At 44.9% G+C, this 18654-nt stretch overlaps 1 protein-coding gene across 3 annotated transcripts; it reads left to right on the top strand.

Moving 5' to 3' along the window:
- On the top strand, positions 1–18555 carry ELMO2 (engulfment and cell motility 2). 3 transcript variants are annotated; one of them, XM_042884904.1, is made up of 22 exons: positions 1–66; positions 5092–5174; positions 5741–5867; positions 6356–6396; positions 6852–6924; positions 7258–7308; positions 8130–8311; positions 8494–8593; positions 8826–8977; positions 9812–9890; positions 13122–13172; positions 13504–13626; positions 14251–14385; positions 14753–14857; positions 14937–15045; positions 15697–15833; positions 16147–16310; positions 16391–16503; positions 16792–16899; positions 17238–17320; positions 17650–17727; positions 18247–18555. In XM_042884904.1, the coding sequence occupies exons 3-22, from the start codon at positions 5790–5792 to the stop codon at positions 18445–18447; spliced, it is 2163 nt and encodes a 720-aa protein (XP_042740838.1). In that variant the 5' UTR covers positions 1–66; positions 5092–5174; positions 5741–5789; the 3' UTR covers positions 18448–18555. The 3 variants fall into 3 exon arrangements, with proteins under 3 accessions (XP_042740838.1, XP_042740836.1, XP_042740839.1); XM_042884902.1 differs by having other exon boundaries at positions 60–141; XM_042884905.1 differs by lacking the exon at positions 1–66 and adding an exon at positions 10514–10549 and having other exon boundaries at positions 18247–18545.
- Positions 18556–18654: the final 99 nt, after the last annotated feature.

Below are 18654 nucleotides of genomic sequence, written 5' to 3'. Positions count from 1 at the left end.
GCCCCTTCCGCCGCGCGAAGGACGCGTTTCCGCCGCCGGCGGGGGCGGTGCTGCCCAGCTGAGGAGGTGCGGGGCGTCGGCGGGAGCGCGGAGCTCGCAGGCGCGGGCGTCGATGCGGGCGCTTATCTGCGGGCCCCGCCGGTAACCGCCGCAGGGAGAGCTACGCCGGTCCTCGTGGACGGGCCGGGCGGTGCCGAGGGGGCGAAGGGGCTCCGGGGCCGGCGAGCCTCCGCTCGTCCGCGGGGGAAACCCGGCAGCGCCGCCGATGGGGCCGCTTCGCACCTGCGGGGCTCGGCTCGGCGGGCGGGGCCCGGGCCGCGGTCTCTATGGTAGCGCGCGGAGGGATGGCCGGAGGCGGCGGCGTGGGGCCGGAGTTGGAGGTGCCGGGGGTGGAATGTGGAGCGGCGGCGGTAGGGTCGGGTGAACGGAGCCGGGAGCCGCTCTGAGGCCGGGTCGGCTGCCGGTGCCGCCGCCGCTTCCTCTCTGCCCGCGGTCCTTCCCCTCCTGGAGGCTCCGCGGTGGGGCTTCGGCCTGAGGCTGCGAGCCCGCTGCGTGCCGGGCCGACCCGCTACCGGAGCCGAGCGGGGCTGAACATTTGGACGGCGGTTCACCAAAACGAATCTTTCGCCCCGTAGGTTGGGGTCTGGCCCGCCCCGAGCTATCGCTGACTGGCGTTACAGCCTTTTTCAGCTCGCTCGACTGATGAAAAATAATAAAGCCTTCTCTCTTTTTGCCTGTTACCACGTTTCTGTGTTTGCTAGGGAGTCCGTGCAGCTGTGCTGAACGTTCAGCCTGGCGCTGCAGCCCGCTCCGCTTTGTGCAGCCGTAGGTGGCCCCGGGCTTAGGGTACCGGAGGCAGAGATCTGAGCGCCTGGTTCAGCGCTTTCTGCAGCGAATTGAGTTTCTTTGCTCGGTGTGTGAGGTAACCTGGAAGGCTATACGTGGCCCTCAGGTCAGACTGCTGACTGCCGCCCTCTCCTGCTGCTGAGTTAGGAAGGGGCCTGCTCTGTAGTTGGTCACTCTGCTAATGGCACCTCCCCTCGCTTGGCCTGGGCTGTCCTTACCACCTGCTGGGGGCTCGCAGGGAATTTGCTCTGATGTTTTCAGAAGCTGTGCGGCCGTGCACTGGTTAACTGGAGGGTTCTACCAGGCAGCTTTTCTTTTTTTCATTGAATGTTCTTTCATCCTCCTCATTTTTATTCTGTGTGCAGCACAATTTGTTCTATCTGTGATGAAAAGAAGATTGAGTTTGTGAATAGGGAAATTCTGTTTAAAATACTCCATTTGTTTTAGCTTGCAGCTTCTCAGAAGTCTCTTGAATAGTGTGTTATAAGTGGCTCTGCTGATTTCTTCTTGCTTTGCAGCCCTGCATTGCTGATTCATATGATGGACCTCACTCTGTAAAAACACAGTGAATTTGCTTCTGATGGATTTCAGTTTGGCTGCTTTCTCCCTGCATAAAGCCTTGAGAATTGCTTATGTGAGACTTTTGAAAAAAATATGCTGTGAGAGACCAGTAAGTAACTGATCACAGTGATTATGTGAAACTGTGGCAACTGCTTCTTCACAATAGCTTCTGAACAGTTGTTTTATCAGATACATCACTGATGTGCTGCAAAATCTCTCTTCTGACATTTAGCATTGTCATCTTATGGCTGCAGACACGCAGTAAAATCTTTTCTAAGAACTTGTCAGACCATCTCCTATTAAGACACTGCCATGAGGTGCTCTTTGTATTCTTAGTCCAGTCTTTATTCTCCTCTATGGAGAGCTGCTGCTGCTGAGGCCCTGATCTGTGCAGGTGCTTCAAGGTGTTGTTTTGTCCCAGACTGACTGAACAGTTTTTACCTTCTTGAGTTTTTAATTCTTCCTTTTTTGGTTATCTGCTCTGTGATGCTGCTGTTGAGTGAAGTAGTCTCGAAGCTGTGTTTTATTTGCAAGTCTGTTATTTTCTGAGTTTGTATGCAGCAGAAAACTGTGGAGTAGTGTTGAAAGTAGTGCAATAGGACTTGATTGGATTCTGTTTTCCTGGTGAGAATCAGAGGAGCTGTGGGTATCGTGTGCTGTCCATGGGAGCTGCAAGTGAGCCCCTGTGGTACTTCATGTGATGAAACATGAGATTTAATTTGTGTGAACAATTTCCCATAACATCAGCGTCTTTAATATGCCCTCAAATGATCGTGTTCTCCACAAGGGAGGAGCCAAACTTTGTAAAGAGCTGTAAGGGCTTCTGCCTGCTGCAGTCTGGGCAGTTCTGCTTTGGCGTATGAGATGCTCTATTTCCTCATGTGCTGGAACAGCCTTTTTTTAAAGTTAAACTCCTGATGAACTTTCAGTTGCAGCTCACAGTGGAAGCTGAAGTGTATGCAGAAGACTGTATAACAAGAGGCTGAAGGGAGAGGTGGCAATTAGATGCTAATTAATTGTGGATGTATTAGTAAAGCATTGCAGGTCCTGTTCTTAATAGTCTTTGAGCCTCACCTCTTTACTCTGTTTGCAGTGCTTTGAATGCTGGATGGTTTAAATGGTTTCTAGCCATGAGCTGGTTCATTTGTGGAAAAAGTAATTAGCTGTTGTTCTTGCAAGCCGACCTGAGCATTAGGGATGGTGTGTGCTTATGCTGCATGATTGTGATTTTTGAGGCTGTGAGGTTTATCACAAACTTCAGTTGCAGCATGGAGAGCAGTGAGTGGAAATGTGCAAACTGCGTGTCTGCACTTGTAGCTGGTAGATTGCAATCTGTAGGTCTTGCACATTTGGAGCTGTCGTGCAAACTGGCATTTTGTCTGGAGAATCTGAACGGTGCTGTGCTACCACTTCTATGATAGTAATTGCCATAATGGGCTTAGAGAATTAGTTGATGAGCTATGCCTGTTCTGGGCTATTGCTGCAAAAGTCAGGAGAGTCTGAATGATTTGTGTGTGTGTGTATGGTTAAGGGAAAGGAGGCAAGAAAGATTGGCTCCTAGTTTTATTAGGCTCATCTTTGTGACAAAATGGTCAGACAAGTGCAGAGTTGTTATGACCGATGCTAAAGAATTCATTGTTTTGATGGGCCCTCTTGGTTTTGCCTTGTTGTTTTGTTGCAGCATGCTTGGATGGTAGAGATGTCATATGTTTAGGATCTTCTGATGTGCAGTATGGCACACTTTGGAGACCTTTTCTGCCCTTGGAAGCAGCAGGTATTGAGCTTCCTCTTGTGAAGGGACTGAGGATAAATGGATGTAGCATAGGCTCGCTATGATACTAACCCCAACAGAACTGTGTTCCTTTAATTCTTAATATAGTTTGAACAAAATTTGCCTCTGAATGAATTAAAAGCTAGAGTCCAGTTTACTGGTTCCAGTGGGTTTGAAAATAGCACCAGCAGCTTTGTATGAGCTTAGGGTTAGAAGATCTTTGAAAACCTATGTGCTGCATGTTAACGTGTATCTCTTAGCAAAGAGTAAATTGCCTGAATAAATCCCTCCTTGGAGTGAGAGACAGGAGCACGGATAATCAAAGTTTGAGAAGAAACAGGAATATGCTACCATGTGCTTATGGTGTTTGGAGACAGTGTTTGCAGAAGGCAGCATGTACTCAGTGCTTTCTGTTTGTAAGTGAGCCTAGCTAGCTCTGTGGGCTGCACAGGCTTCTTTGCGATACTAATGTAATTGAGCTCTTGGCTAATACTAATTAAGCAGTCTTCCTTTGTGTGACCTCACCGTGTTCAAGTTGGAGTTTTTTTTACCTAGTGTGCATTCTCTGAAGGGCAGACTTGTTAAGAGAGAGGTAATTTATTGATTCAGAGTGAATTTTTAAGAGGGAGGTAGCTTGATTGTCTTCCCTCTAGAATTAAGAAGTCAAGTATCAGGTGTATGAAATTGCATATTAGAGTCAACCAGATGCACAAACAATAGAAATCTTTACATAAATGTTTTTCCTCTCACTGTCCTCCACACACGTTTAGCCTGATTGGTGCCCTGAGTCTCTTGCTTTTCCAAGGGCAGCTCTTTTGGGATTTTATTCTAAACTAATCCTGTGCTGCTTATCTGAAAGGCTGGAGACATCATTTTGAGAAACTGGCAAAGCTGAACCTGACTTGAGTGGGTTATGGGTAATTTGACTTGAATTCTGCTTTTCTGCATGGCATCTGCTTGGTCTCAGTCATTCTCTGGGTTCAGAGAAGACATAAGATGTGATCTTCTCAGAAGGTTGTCTCAGGAGGTCACAGCTCTTTTCTAGGCTTGGAGCCAGAGAAAGAAAAGCTGCATTTTGTGCATCATCTTAAAACTCTGAGTCAGGAAGTTGAGTAACCAGAGTGAGAAGATGCTCATAGGTCTGTGTGTGTGCAGAAGCAGAGAAATCAGTGTGCCTGAGATGTTACGTGTCTGTGAGGTCTTACCAGTCCTTGTTAGGGAAGGAAGAGGCATGTAAGCTTTATTTGTTGAGATCATTTGTGGTTCTCTAGGCCAACATCTTATACAGGCCAGGCACATCTTTTGTGGTAGGCTCAGCAGATTTCATACCCTACTGTGTCCAAGGGCAGTGCAGTCATGTAGACCAGCTTCCTGTGCCAGGTACCTCTGCAGCTGCTCAGTCTTTGCTGATCTGTGGAAAGGTCTTCCATCTGTTCTTCCTTTTAGTAGTCATTCTTCTTGCATCAGGAAAGCTCCTAAGGTGGCTGGTGTCTCTTCAGGTCTTAGCCTGTTTTAGCATCTCTGATCAAAGAAGTTGGGCAAGTATGTTAAGCATGAAACTGCCCCTGCTCTGCATCATCTCACCTCTGTTCTGTTCTTTCTCTCTGGGAAAGCTGAATTGGGTTGCCCCAGCAGGAGGTGCCACATGAGCTGGGGAATTGTAGTTTGTATACTTATCTCCTTCTGGATTTTCTGGTAATTGAGCGTAAAGAAGAGTCCTTAAGGGCAGGACTTTTGTGGCATATCAGATCTCATGTCTGGAAGCATGAAGCTGTTGTATCTGAGAGCTGCTGGGGGGAGAGTGTCAGCCTTCAATGTGACTTCCTCCCTGTGTCTCTATGGGAGAGAGTAGGGCAAGTGTCTCCACGTGGGAGGGGGTTGAAAAGGAACTGAACAAGTACTTTTCTTTACAGCCTCTTACTACCAGATGAAGCACAAACCACCGTGTCTGACAGCTGTCTGGGACCAAACCCTGAACACAAGCTTACGCTCTAAGGTAGATAAAGGAGTGGAAGATAGACTTCCAGAGCAGATGCTGAGTTGTCTTTTCTTCTGTAATGGGTGTTCATATTTTGAAATTAGGGTGTTAGAGGAAGGGAGAGGAATAAAGCTAACTGTGGCTACTTTGCTTAGGAGTGTCTTGAATAGACTGAGATATCTGAAATTGATAACAGCATCTGTGATCACCAGCCCAAGGGAGGGAGGCTATCTGGTCAGTATGCCCCTGCTCTCATGTTCTGGTAGAAGCCAAATCTAGGGAACTCTTGTTTTGTTAGTCCTGAAAACTGACCATACAGAGTGGATGTTAAATGAGAGAGTCAGTCTCCTTTTTGTGTGAGAACTCTGGCAAGCTCTCAGAAATATACCTTAGGGATTAATGTTAGGCATAAAGCTTCACTATGTTGTTTTAGTACGATGCCTTGGTCCCTGACATACCAAATGCTTTGTCTATGTTGAATACGCTCAGCAGCCTGTAAGGCTGGTCTTCTTTTGAAGCTTGATGTCAAATGTAACAATTCAAATCATTTTCAGAGAGTTGCTCACTGCTTTTTCTCCTAACAGGTGTGGGGGTTGCATGCTGTTGTGAAAGCACCTGCAGGAGTCTGGAGCAATGCCACCACCTTCAGACATTGTGAAAGTAGCTGTAGAATGGCCAGGTGCCAATGCCCAGCTGCTGGAAATAGATCAGGTGAGATCTTGTAGCTAAATGGAGTAGAAGGGTATTTCTTCCATGCGTGGAACGTAGATGCATGGGAAGTGCTGAGTCCTGGCCTAAACCATTGATTGAGCATCTGGGGAAAAGACCCAGTCAGCCCTGGGAGCACAGGTGAAGGCAATTCAGCTGTGTGATTGGGAGGGGTGGAGCCTGGCTGCCCCTCTCTTAGACCCCATTTAAGGGCTGACTGCCACTGGGGAAGGATCTCTCTCTAGAGGTCCCTCTTTGGTGGAGCTTCCCCTGTGAACCTGGAATCTTCTGATATGGGTGTGAAATCTTCTTTTATTATTTTTTTATAGCACCTTTGTATTGTGCTGGTCCTTCCATTATTGTACCTTTGTTGTAATGCCCTTCCCATTGTTTTGATCTGTCCAGTTGCTACAGAAACATGTAAATGGTTTATTTGTGCTTGAGAGTATAATATGGTTACTGAGAACACTCTCTTTCTCTCTCTGTTTTAGAAAAGGCCTCTTGCATCCATCATAAAGGAGGTCTGTGATGGGTAAGTCTAGTTTCTGTTGTGCAGAAAGTCTGTCCCCATGACAGGTGTTGCTGAGGTACTGTGGAAAGTCTTCTGATTGTCAGTGCACAGCTGGCATCGTTCATGTTGCCTGTTGCAGTTCTAGCCACAGAATGGGCCTGCATTTCTGTCAGGGAAGAAGAGAAGCTCTAGAAAATAGAGGCTTTGCATCTTTATTTCACTTCTCAGGATATGTCAGTGAAAGCTACTCAGCATCTCTAAGGCCTGGCAATCTTCTTGCTGTTCTGGAAGTGCAAACATCTACTGAGCCTGACTTAGAATAGGCTGAAATCCCTCATGCCAAGGAGAAGTCTTATGCCTTTAGGAGATTTAGTTACCCGTGCTAGGGTTTTGCTTGAATGTTCTTTTCCACCCACCTGTGATCAAGCTGCTGTTCTAGTTGAGAGGAAGAGGCTTACATATTCTTCCTCTTCCAGGTGGTCACTGCCAAACCCTGAATACTACACATTACGGTATGCCGATGGTCCTCAACTGTACATCACAGAGCAGGTCAGTCTGAGAGGCAGCAACGTGTTGGTGTCCCAGGCAAGAGTGGAGGATGCCCTGAGCTAGCATCATGGAGCAATACTGTTACTAATCCTTGAGAGACAGTATCTCTGCTATCAAAAGTACTCACTAGAAGGTGTCGTTCCAGTGAAAAACCTTGCACTTCTCCATTTGCATGCCTGTTGGTGCAAGGACCCAGTGGCTCAATTTCAATAACCTTAACAGGGTTATATGTTATAGGAACCCCTTTACTTCTGCATGCAAGTGTGTACTGTAGATTCAGTTGCATCACTTTTCAGACACTTCTCTGTAGTTTCTGTTTCTTTTGTCTTTCAGACTCGCTGTGACATCAAGAATGGAACGATCCTGCAGCTGGCGGTCTCCCCAGTAAGTGCTCCTCACATCCCTTTTTCTCCTGGTGTAATGGGCTTTTCTTTGCCCATTTCTTCCTCTTTCCCCCAGAACTGTACAGCCCTTAACTTTCTGTGGATAAATCCAAACAGGCATTTTTATTGCATATCCGAGATTTGTATGTTGTAAGGCACCTGACTCTTATTTTCTCAATTCGAGTGCAGTTGGTATCTATCTGAAAGCAAGAGTACTGGACATCATGTGGAAAGAAAAACAGTAGATAAACTTGATCCTCTGGGAGTTGTTCCTAGTGAATTCTTGTTACTGTAACCTCAGTAGACACCTTTTGCAAACTTACTGTAGCTTCCTTTTAAAAAAAATTCATAAACTGTCTTGGGCAACTGTCATGGCATGGAGTTGAGAACATGTAGACAGGAGGAAGTTACTTGGGCAAGAGATGCTTGGGAAGATATAATTGATCCATGGTTGGGAAATCTTAGAGAATGTCAGATGGGTACATAAAGTGAGCTTGTACTGCGCTTTGAATTGGAGGGGTTTTTTTGAACATCATATTTCTTTAGTGGTTTTGGTCTAGATTTGTGTATCCGCTTCCACTCGTCTCACCAAGAATAAAAACATTTTCTTTTACATGTTAGGGTGAATACTTCTTACTTGCCTGCCTGTCACCAACAGCAGCCTTTTCTTAGTCCATCTTACAACAGCTGATTGCTGCTACTTGTTCTGTCAAATGCTTGCATCTCTCTAGCTTTTTCCTGTCCATGGATGTGTCAGAGAATGTTGTTGATACTGACAGGACTCAGTCTCCAGTCTGTAATGGCATCATCCCTCCTTCCCAGTCCAGGGCAGCTCGCCAGCTAATGGAGAGGATCCAGTCACACAGTATGGAAGTCCGACTTGATGCCATGAAGGAACTGGCTAAACTTTCAGCAGATGTGACCTTTGCCACAGAGTTCATCAACATGGAAGGGATTACTGTGCTGACACGGCTTGTGGAGAGTGGGACCAAGCTTCTGTCCCAGTAAGGTTCCTGTATTCTATAACTCTGGAACAGGGGTATTGATTTAATAAAACAGGGCCTCAAGTAGAGGCAAATTTTGCTTGTTGAAGTAGCGTTAAGCAGCTAACTTTATAGCAAATGCTTGTATAATAATTGAGACAAAATCTTACTTGTCTGTTGTATTGGTGACTCTTTTTTTTTAGTTACAGTGAGATGCTGGCTTTCACCTTGACTGCCTTCTTGGAGCTCATGGACCATGGTATTGTCTCCTGGGACATGGTCTCAATAACCTTCATTAAACAGGTGAGTTTGGGTAAAGGGGATGAGTGGATGCTATTTTTTTTTTTTTTTTGTGCTTTGACACAGCTTCCAGGACCAGCAAAATGACTCTTAGATGTTGAATATGAACTGATAGCACAGTGTGATATGGTTCCATCTCAGCTTTCTGAGTCATATTTCCCTTACTTTGTCTCATTCACCACAAGGCTTGCTGGGTGGGCATCTGTTGTTGACCTGATGGTTCATCTGGTTTTAGATTGCAGGATATGTCAGTCAGCCTATGGTAGATGTCTCCATCCTCCAACGATCCCTAGCCATTCTAGAAAGTATGGTGTTGAACAGTCAGACTCTGTATCAGAAGATAGCAGAAGAGATCACTGTGGGGCAGCTCATCTCTCATCTGCAAGTGTGAGTACCCACCAAACAATGGTGTGATCCAAATCAATTTTGTGAATCTCTGTTAATTTGCAAATATATACATTTATCTTTAAAACATATAAAGATACTATCTTTAAAGTACTTCTAATATGATGTCTTACTTGAAACTGAGGATTTCTAATGTTTAAATTTAGTGTAACTCAGTGAAAACAAGAAAAAAATTGGGTTGAGCCAAAATGCTGGGGTTGGAAGGCAGTGCCATACATTTGAGTAATCCTTCCCCATTAGTTCCACTGGCAGAGATAAAAGTGTTCAGTGGCTTCCATTGACATGGAGAGAGAAAAAGGACTTCTCTAGTGAGGTTTCTAGCTGTGGCCATATAACAGACTGCATTACCACTGGGCTGTAGTGATGCCTTTCTCTGCTGAAACTGTCATGCTAAGCTCAGAGGTCTGCTGCGCTTCAGCCCACACAACCTTCTTAGTAATGGAGCTATACAGAAATTAGGAGAAATTTATAGACTGGTCAGACACTGGAATAGGCTTCCTGGTGAGATGATTGATGCCCCGTGCCTGCCAGTGTTCAAGAGGCATTGGGATAGTTTTTATTAACTTTTTATTAGCCCTGAACTGATCAGGCAGTTAGACTTGATGATTTTGGTAGGTCCCTCCCAACTGACTTGTCCTATTTTATTTTACTGGTGATTTGTCAGATTTCAGAGCTCTGCAGGAAAGATTGGATGGCACTAAAGTAGCTTACCTGAATCCTGCTTGTACACTGAAATGCAAAAGAGCAGTAAATGTTCTTACACACGGGCAAAGGGCCTGTTATCATCTTATGATCTTCCCATTATTATTTCTGCAGCTCAAACCAAGAGATTCAGACATATGCCATTGCCCTGATCAATGCCCTCTTCCTGAAGGCACCTGAGGACAAGAGACAGGTTTGTAGTTGCTTAGTTAAACCCAAATAATGCTTACTAAGTTACTTCACATTTACTGCTTGACTGTTGTGCCTTAAAAATTGCATTATTTGGCTAAAGCAGACCTCAGACCTTGCTAAGAACTTAATGCCATTCTGAAACAGCTGCTTATGGAGAAAAAATGTCCCATATAATCATTTGTTCTGGAGACACGTAAGGATTCTCAGAAATGAATTTGAAAGGCCTTAAGAGACAGAAAAAAATAATCTGCACGGCATTAATTTTTTTAAGAAACTGCACTCTGTATGGGAGACCAGTGGAAGGCAGAGGGAGGTCGTGGGTAATGTCCTTGGTGTTGGATGTGCTTACTTAACACGCACACACAAAAAAGGCAGCAACAGCAAAAATGCATTTCTGAAGTCATATGGGGATATTTCTGATGGCAAATGGGAGAAATGAAGCACCTGCTCTGAGGGACCCTGTGACATCTCAGCTACATGCAAAATGTGTGTATGTCTGTATTGTGTAGCTTTGCTGTGTTAAGCCTTTCTTCTCCAGTGCCCTGTTTGTGTTTTTATTTTTCTGGACTCAGAGCTAAATCTTGTCTGCTTCTCTTTGTGCCTTTTTTTGCTTTCTGCCATCAGGACAAGCTGCTTAACCCGCTAGACCTGCCCATCACTGTAAGTAACTCAAGGCTGGGGGCTGGTCATGCGGAACCGTAGGCATAGTAGCTCTTCTCTAGTTATGCCTCCTTGTATCTTAGAGACAGTGCACACAAGATTCAGAGAGTGGATGAGCCTAGGGAAAAAGATGGGGGCACTCCTGGGAATGTGCTCAGATTATGAAGGGGAGAAAAAGATTCAGTAGCATGAGAAAACTGCATGACTTGGCATGTGCACAAGGTGTTAATGATCATACAAGTCTTGCTTTGAAAATTGATACTATACTATAAAACTAATCAGGTGAAACAAATTTAAAACTGGAGACAGTTCTTTGGAAACCTGTGTCTCCTTAAACCTAAATAATTCATTTTTTGCTGAAGGTGTAGCCCCTTCAGAAGGGGAACAATGACCTCAGTAAATTTTGCATCATCATCTGAAATTAATCGATACACTTAACACGTGAAGATGAGAAGGAACATATTCCTCTGTAGGCAATTTAGCCTGGATAATAAATCTCATAGCAAACAATTCTGTGAGATGTATTACTTTTTTCTTTCCTTGAACACAATACACAAGGCCATGAAGGGCTATGAAGATGATTAAGGGACTGGAGCATCTTTCATATAGAGGCTGAAGGGACCTGGTGTTGCTCAGCTTGAAGAGGAGAAGGCATAGGTGGATGTATAAATATCTGATGAAAGGGAATAAAGAAGATAGAGAGCAACTCTTCTCAGTAGTGCCTACTGATAGGACAAGCAACAATGTGCACAGTTTAAAACCCAGGAAATTCTGTCTGAACACAAGTGAAGGGAAAAAAAACTTATCTGTGAAGAGTGGTCAAATGCTGGAACAGGTTACCCAGAGATTGTCCTTGGAGATACTAAGAACCTGACTGCTCACTGTGCTGAGCAGCTTCATCTAGCTGACGCTGCTTGAACCAGGTGGATTGGGCTAGATGACCTCAAGAGGTCACTTTCAACCTGAAGAATTTTGTAGTGCTGTGACCCCATCAGGCAGTGAAGTGGGTGTTATTGGACTCTGTGCTACACACAGATCCTTTGGCAGTGGTTAGGCTGCGTGTGTGCTCATGCTTCTTACTATACTGTTAAGAACCATTTAAGTGTCTTTGTCCTTCCCACTGTTTCTGTGCTTCAGTCACCTCTTACTTTCTCCCATGTGCAAACTAATTACTTTTGAGTAAGAATTCTTTGTGTTTCATGCATGAAAAAATGTTAACAGCGGCCCTTATTTTAGTAGAATAATGCCTCTTATGAGTCATAGTTAAAAATAATGACTCAGGGCAGTCTGAAACCACTTCCTACTTCATTTAGTTGCTTCTTAAGATACCCTCCACAAAAGCACTGGCTTATTTTGGTTGTAACATGAGTGCTGCTTGACTTGGAGCTGCTGCAGCTTAGCTATCAGTCAGCATAGCACTCTTGTTTTAGCAGGCTTCTGCTTGGAGCAGAAGTGGTAACAGGGACTCAGAATGAGGCTATTACATGTATTTTTACCATACTACTTCTACAACCTGTCAGCAGGGTTGATATGAGCAGTAGGAACAGTCTTGCTGCTCAATCAATAGTACGTTCTGAGTGTATTTGATTAAAACTGCACATCTGCTTCCAGTTCTCCATATGAATTGCACAGGGCTGTGAAGAGATGTGAGACTGGTAGTCCTTTTGGACCAGGTCGTGTATCACCCAATGGATTTTTCTCACTCAGGAATGTTGCTTACATCAACACTTGTTAGCACTTGTGTTGTTCTCCTAGAATGTGGAATGAGACTGCCAGTATTTCAGGAAGTGAATCTTCACAATTCACAAGGCAAGTGCAGGTTAGGTTTTTGCAGGTGTATGTGCAAGTGGTCCCAGAACTGAAGGCTTGCAGCAAGCAGATACTTGTGACTGTTTGTCATCGTGTCTTGATGGTTGGGAAGCTCTCCTCTTCTGGGGAAGGAAGCCAGACAGTAAAGGAAGCAATAGAAAATTTTCCTTTTATTTTTGTAAACTGGAGCGGTTCTTCAGATTGTCCTTAAATTGACTCCTAAACATCTTTTTAGGAACTGAAGCAAAGGGCAGTGCACATTTTAGAGGGCAAGTTTGGAGATGGATGAGAACTGAACACTGTGTCCTCTGGTCCTTGTTATCTTGGGTGTGAACTTAGGTATAGAAAGATGGGGATAATACTTACTGAAGGAGCCTTTTATACATCACAGGTTCTCAGGGCAACCCACAGTATGCTCCCTGCAGCCATATATTCTGATACCCAAGTATTGTTAGATGTTCAGTGTTAAGCTAAATTTTCTTCTATTCTTGGTTTACCTTAGTGCCTTCCTCCACATTAATGATGTTTTGTATGGGAGCCATCCATGAATTGTGCCATGGTAAAGATGACCATTGCATCCCAACTTAACTGCTTGCTTTGTGGTGAGACCCCATGCTAAATTGACAGTCTGTGGTGAAAGCACTTTGTCATTTGTCAGCGCTGTCTCCGATTCATAGGCTTCATTCTTTTCCTCCTTTCTGCGTGATGTGGATTTCTTGCTTATGTTTCACTCATTTTTATTTCATCTCTGAATCTCCAACAGGAAATGGCTAATTCATTTGCCCAGAAGCACCTGAGATCTATAATCCTGAATGTGAGTATGTCTGAAAAGGCTGAGCGCTTTCTAATGTTTTCTTAATAAAAGTCTCGCTTGTGCACAGTTTAAAGTCTGCTGCCATCACAGCACTTCAGGAAAGTGAAATTGGATCTACTTGTTCAAAAGGGAGTTACCAGCCTGCTTCTTCCTGCTGTTAGAGAGCATTATCGTTATGCTTCTGATGGAATATGAGGTTAAACAGTTGAACCTTCATATGCAGAGATGTAGATGCAACCTGGCATATTGCCTGCAGCTAATACTTCACTGTCCATTTGTATTATATTCATTCCATCCCTTTTTTTTTTTTTTTTTTTTTTTTCTTTTGCAGCATGTGATCAGAGGAAACCGCCCAATTAAAACAGAAATGGCTCATCAGCTGTATGTGCTGCAGGTCCTGACGTTTAATCTTCTGGAGGAGAGAATGATGACCAAGATGGATCCCAATGATCAGGTCACTATTAGAGCTGATAGAAAGTAGAAGGGGTCTTATTCCTGAGATGCTTTACTCTGCTGAATTTGCAGTAGACTGTACATAAGGTGAAACTGCTGCTCACACTGTGGTCTTTGAGCTTCTCGTATGCTCATGACTGACTTGCCGTGTGCTGTGGGGCTTTTACAGGTACAGTTGTTGCTGGAAGACGTGTATTTTCCTGACCAGTGTGATGCTAGCTGTCAAACTGATTCCTCTGCCTCAATGGAGGGCATGTCCTTTTTGATACTTTTCTTTGCAATGTGCATGGAAGCTGGACTGTTATTAAGAATTCTGTTACTTAAGTATTAAATACATTGCAGTCTTAAACAAGAAGTACCTTAGCATTATCTGAATCCTTAAAGATTGCCTGTAAGTAAACCTAGGGCAGCTAAAGGATAACACAAATGAACATGGTGTAATATCCATTATACTGAAACTTGCCATTTTGAACTGGGTTGCCTCATTTTATGTAATGCCAATGACCTTTGGCACCTCCTTGTGTTCACTGTGTTCACTCTGGAGAGAGGTGGGTTTTGTGTTATGGGAAAACGGTGCCCTGCTGCTTGCTTGCATGTTACTATTTCCTTCCCTTCCGTCCCTCAGGCACAGAGAGACATCATATTTGAGTTGAGAAGAATTGCATTTGATGCAGAGTCTGACAGCAACACCATCCCTGGCAGTGGAACAGAAAAACGCAAAGCCATGTATACCAAGGACTACAAGATGCTGGGATTCACTGTATGCACCTAGAGAGTGGGATGGGGTGGAGGGGGAGGGGGAGGAACAGAAACAGCTGTTTGCTTCACCATGTTTCTATATCTAACTTGTAGAAACTAAACTCAGATTTCCAGAACAGATTATTATGAACTTACTGTTTGGATAAGTGCAAGGGCTCATTAGGCACATCCTCTGAAGATACTTATTCTTGAAGAACTCGGAATTGGCCTCTCTTCTAGAAAGTTTAGATAGCAGGTGTCCTAAGTTACCTGTTGGCTAGATGTGAGGGAGTACTTGATAGGCAGGCTGTTGTAAAATGAATTTGGGAAAGAGTCTCACAACATTTCTTTGGGCTGATTTCTTTGGTTTATTTCTGCACGCTTTGCAGAATCACATCAATCCAGCTATGGATTTTACTCAGACTCCTCCAGGGATGTTGGCATTGGATAACATGCTGTACTTGGCCAAGTTTCATCAGGACACCTATATCAGGGTAAGGAAAGCTGCTGTTCTTTGCAAGTAGCAGCACCTCAGCAACACTTCTGGCTATTTCTTCTGCCTTCTTCCTTTAGATCGTTCTGGAGAACAGCAGTCGAGAAGATAAACATGAGTGTCCCTTTGGACGCAGTGCCATTGAGCTTACCAGGATGCTTTGTGAGATCCTACAAGTTGGGGAGCTCCGTAAGTAACATTACCCTGCAGTCTCCTGAGTGCCTGGGCTGATGTTTCCTGGGTTAACATACAGATTGGTGAAGATTCCCAACCGTTTGTACTTTGGTTCTGCCTTGTAAGGACAGGGGTAGCTTGGAATTGCATTGTCAGTTTCCCCATAGTACTAATATTGAATTTAAATAAGAAAATTTGTTGTATGTGTTCTGGTTCTTGTTAAAAAACTGAAGCAAGTGGAAGACTCCAGCTTTCTGAAGCTTCATTGGGATGCTGTAAGAAAATCATTCTAGAAACCATCATAAATTTAAAAGTCAAGTAGCTGTGAGAGTCTCAAAAAAGAAAAACAAAAACATTCCAAAGCAATTAGCAACTATAAGAAATTCTGTCAGAGGAAAATGGGAAACAACTGCAAGCAATCATCTGGGGAGGCTAGTCCAAAAAGGGTGCATGCATTGCAGAGGCTTGCATGATGAAGTCTGGGGATAGTTGCCATAGTTCCCAACAGACTGCCTATGGGGAGACAAAGCATTGAACTGTCCTTATCTCTGTGAGTAAGTACCATTGTACACCACTGCCTTTCTGTCACTGTGGTGGATTGTAGTTACTTCTATTAGCTGTTGTTCTGTATATTCATGTGATTGTGGTTTCTGTTTATTCCTGAAGCTAATGAAGGCCGGAACGACTATCACCCCATGTTCTTCACTCACGACCGTGCATTTGAGGAGTTGTTTGCCATTTGCATCCAGCTGTTGAACAAGACCTGGAAAGAAATGAGGGCAACAGCAGAAGATTTTAATAAGGTCTGTCAGAGTGAGGAGGCCTTGTAGAATTGTTTGCAGAACGGTGTGTTCACTCATCCTTGGTTGCGTGACGAGTACACTTGGATAAAGAGATGGGGGTGGAGAGTATGTCAGGGCTTCGATGTGGGCTGTAAAGGATAGTCCAATCTTTATTTGGTATGACCTGAGATCATTCTTTATTTTGGATCTTCAGAGCCACTAGTACACTGACACTCCTGGCCACGGCTACGTTTTTTGATGCCACTGAGCTGAGCCCTAGATCTTTTCTGCCATTAAACAGCAAAAGTGTGACTTCTCACCCTGCCTATTTCAGGTTATGCAGGTTGTGAGGGAACAAATCACACGGGCTCTCCCCTCCAAACCCAACTCTTTGGACCAGTTCAAGAGTAAACTGCGCAGCCTGAGCTATTCTGAGATTCTGCGACTACGCCAATCTGAGAGAATGAGCCAGGATGACTTCCAGTCACCTCCTATTGTGTAAGCGCCCAACAAGAACAATTCCCTGTGCCTGTTGTTGTCACTAGTTCCTGCTTTACTCTTCCATGTTTGATTGCCAGGGAGCTGAGAGAGAAAATCCAGCCTGAGATCTTGGAGCTGATAAAGCAGCAGCGCCTGAACAGGCTCTGTGAGGGAAGCAGCTTTCGAAAAATTGGAAATCGCAGAAGACAAGGTGAGGTGACAGCGTGTGCTGCGTTTGTTCACGTGAGCTGTAGGCAAAAAATACCTACTGGATTAACTTGTCAGCAGCGTGTTGCCAGAAAGGGAAGCTGGCATCCTGATCTGTCTGTAGCAACCAGTAGTTTGGGATGGAAGAAACGTGCGTTTCTGAGAATACAGCCATCTCCTCATAAACAGCCAGTAATGCTGAGGAATCGAAGGGGTAGAGAGATTGGCCAGTGGCTGTGAGATCTCAGGTGAATGATCCTGCTCAGCCTGCTCTACTTTTTCTGAGTTCCAGAAAGATTTTGGTATTGTCGCCTTGCTCTGAACCACAAAGTGCTACACTATGGAGATCTGGAAGACAATGCCCAGGGGGAAGTGACCTTTGAATCACTGCAGGAAAAAAGTAAGTCCCAATTACCGCTCTCTGAACACAGTAAGTGTTCTGTGCGTTGCCATCTAGTGGTTCTAATGAGGACCATCCCAGAAAAAAGGATGGCTGTGGCTGAAGCTCCTAACGACCATGAGATACATATTTGACCCTTGCACAAATCCTTTGAGCTCTGTCAGTTGCTTGGCATTTCTTAGAACAGATAACTGTAGGGATGTGCTGCTCGTAATGTGTCTTGGAAAACTGCAGTAATGAGTTAGAGAACAGGAAAAATGCTCAGTTGCAAAGACAAAACAAAGTGCTGTCTCTTGATAAGTGTTTCCTCTGTGTGAGTTTTACTTTTCCACTGTTAGTTCCAGTTGCAGATATCAAAGCCATTGTCACGGGGAAGGATTGTCCACACATGAAGGAGAAAAGTGCACTGAAGCAGAACAAGGTAACTGCTCTGTTTTTTGCCTATAAATAATACCTAAAGGTATGGAGATATGAAGGCCAGAAGCAAACATGAAGAGCAATTGGTGTTCTCAGTTGGCAACTTCTCATTGCCCTGCTTCAAAACAGAAACAAAAAACAAAACAATTATCTGGATTTTTTCCATATGATTGAAGTGTGCTGTGAGCTTTTATGCCAGTTGTTCTGTAGGCCACTAATGCTGCTATAGGGAGGTGTACTGAGCTGCAGCAAGACTGCTGTTCTTGTGTGAGCATTCTGAAAGCAACGTGATGTTTTGTTCCATCAGTGAGTGAGAGATTCTTTTCTATTCAGGAAGTGTTAGAATTGGCCTTCTCGATTCTGTATGACCCAGATGAGACCTTAAACTTCATCGCACCTAATAAATATGAGGTAAGAAGCACAGAAATTAACTACAGAATCATAAAATAATTCTTGAGTTGAAAGGAACCCCCAAGGCTCATCCAACCAAACTGCTGGCTCCACACAGAAAAAAGCACAATTCAAACCCTTTGCCTGAGTGTTGTCCAAGCTTGTTGAACTCTGGCAGGTGTGTGGCCATGACCACTTCCCTATGGAGTGAAGGGACAGAATATAAAACAAGTCTATTGCAGGAGGCTAAGCACAGTCAGTTAAGCCTCATTGAAAAGGCATTCTTCGTTTTGTCCCATTTAGTCCCTTGTTCCTTCTTACTGTTTGCTCTTTGTGCTGTTAGGCCCCACTAGAAGCTCTTGTCACTCCCTGTGGAGCCTTGGGCTCACGCTTACCATCTCTGGGTTTCTGACTTAGTTTGGAATCTGTGCGCTCTGCTTTGTTGTTTTTCTGTTGGGTTTTGCAGTTTGCCCCCCTATTTTGGAGCTGTGTAGGGGAATCAATAATGCCTGGAGTTGTCAGCTGTCCTCTTCTCCGCAGTACTGTATCTGGATCGATGGGCTTAACGCTCTCCTGGGTAAGGACATGTCCAGCGAGCTGACAAGGAGCGACCTGGACACGCTGCTGAGCATGGAGATGAAGCTGCGGCTGCTGGACTTGGAGAACATCCAGATCCCCGAGGCGCCGCCGCCCATCCCCAAGGAGCCGAGCAGCTACGACTTCGTGTACCACTACGGCTGACGGGGGCTGCGGTCCGGCCCGCTGGAAGCTCCCGGTGCGCGGCCGTCCCGGGCGTTCGGCCGCCGTGCGACTTTTGTACGAGTTCCAATAATAACCAATAGCACGGCAGCGGCTCCCGGGCCTCCTTCCTTCCGCCCGCCTCAGGCCCCGCCTTCCGCCGCGTCGTCAGCGGCGCGGCCCGGCGCTGCTCCTCGCGGCGCTCCGCGA

This window comes from Lagopus leucura, unplaced genomic scaffold (genome assembly GCF_019238085.1).
Source record: "Lagopus leucura isolate 7727_CA_CO unplaced genomic scaffold, USGS_WTPT01 Super-Scaffold_100047, whole genome shotgun sequence".
NCBI classification, from domain to species: Eukaryota; Metazoa; Chordata; class Aves; order Galliformes; family Phasianidae; genus Lagopus; species Lagopus leucura.
This window is presented reverse-complemented; position numbering and strand designations above follow the sequence as displayed.

Bases quoted from the DNA above. Each gene is read 5' to 3' on its own strand.
- ELMO2 (XM_042884905.1), top strand. From the start codon at position 5,790: ATGCCACCACCTTCAGACATTGTGAAAGTAGCTGTAGAATGGCCAGGT. The intron at 8,594-8,825 runs GTGAGTTTGGGT...ATCTGGTTTTAG, and splicing joins CAATAACCTTCATTAAACAG to ATTGCAGGATATGTCAGTCA. The intron at 14,386-14,752 runs GTATGCACCTAG...CACGCTTTGCAG, and splicing joins ACAAGATGCTGGGATTCACT to AATCACATCAATCCAGCTAT.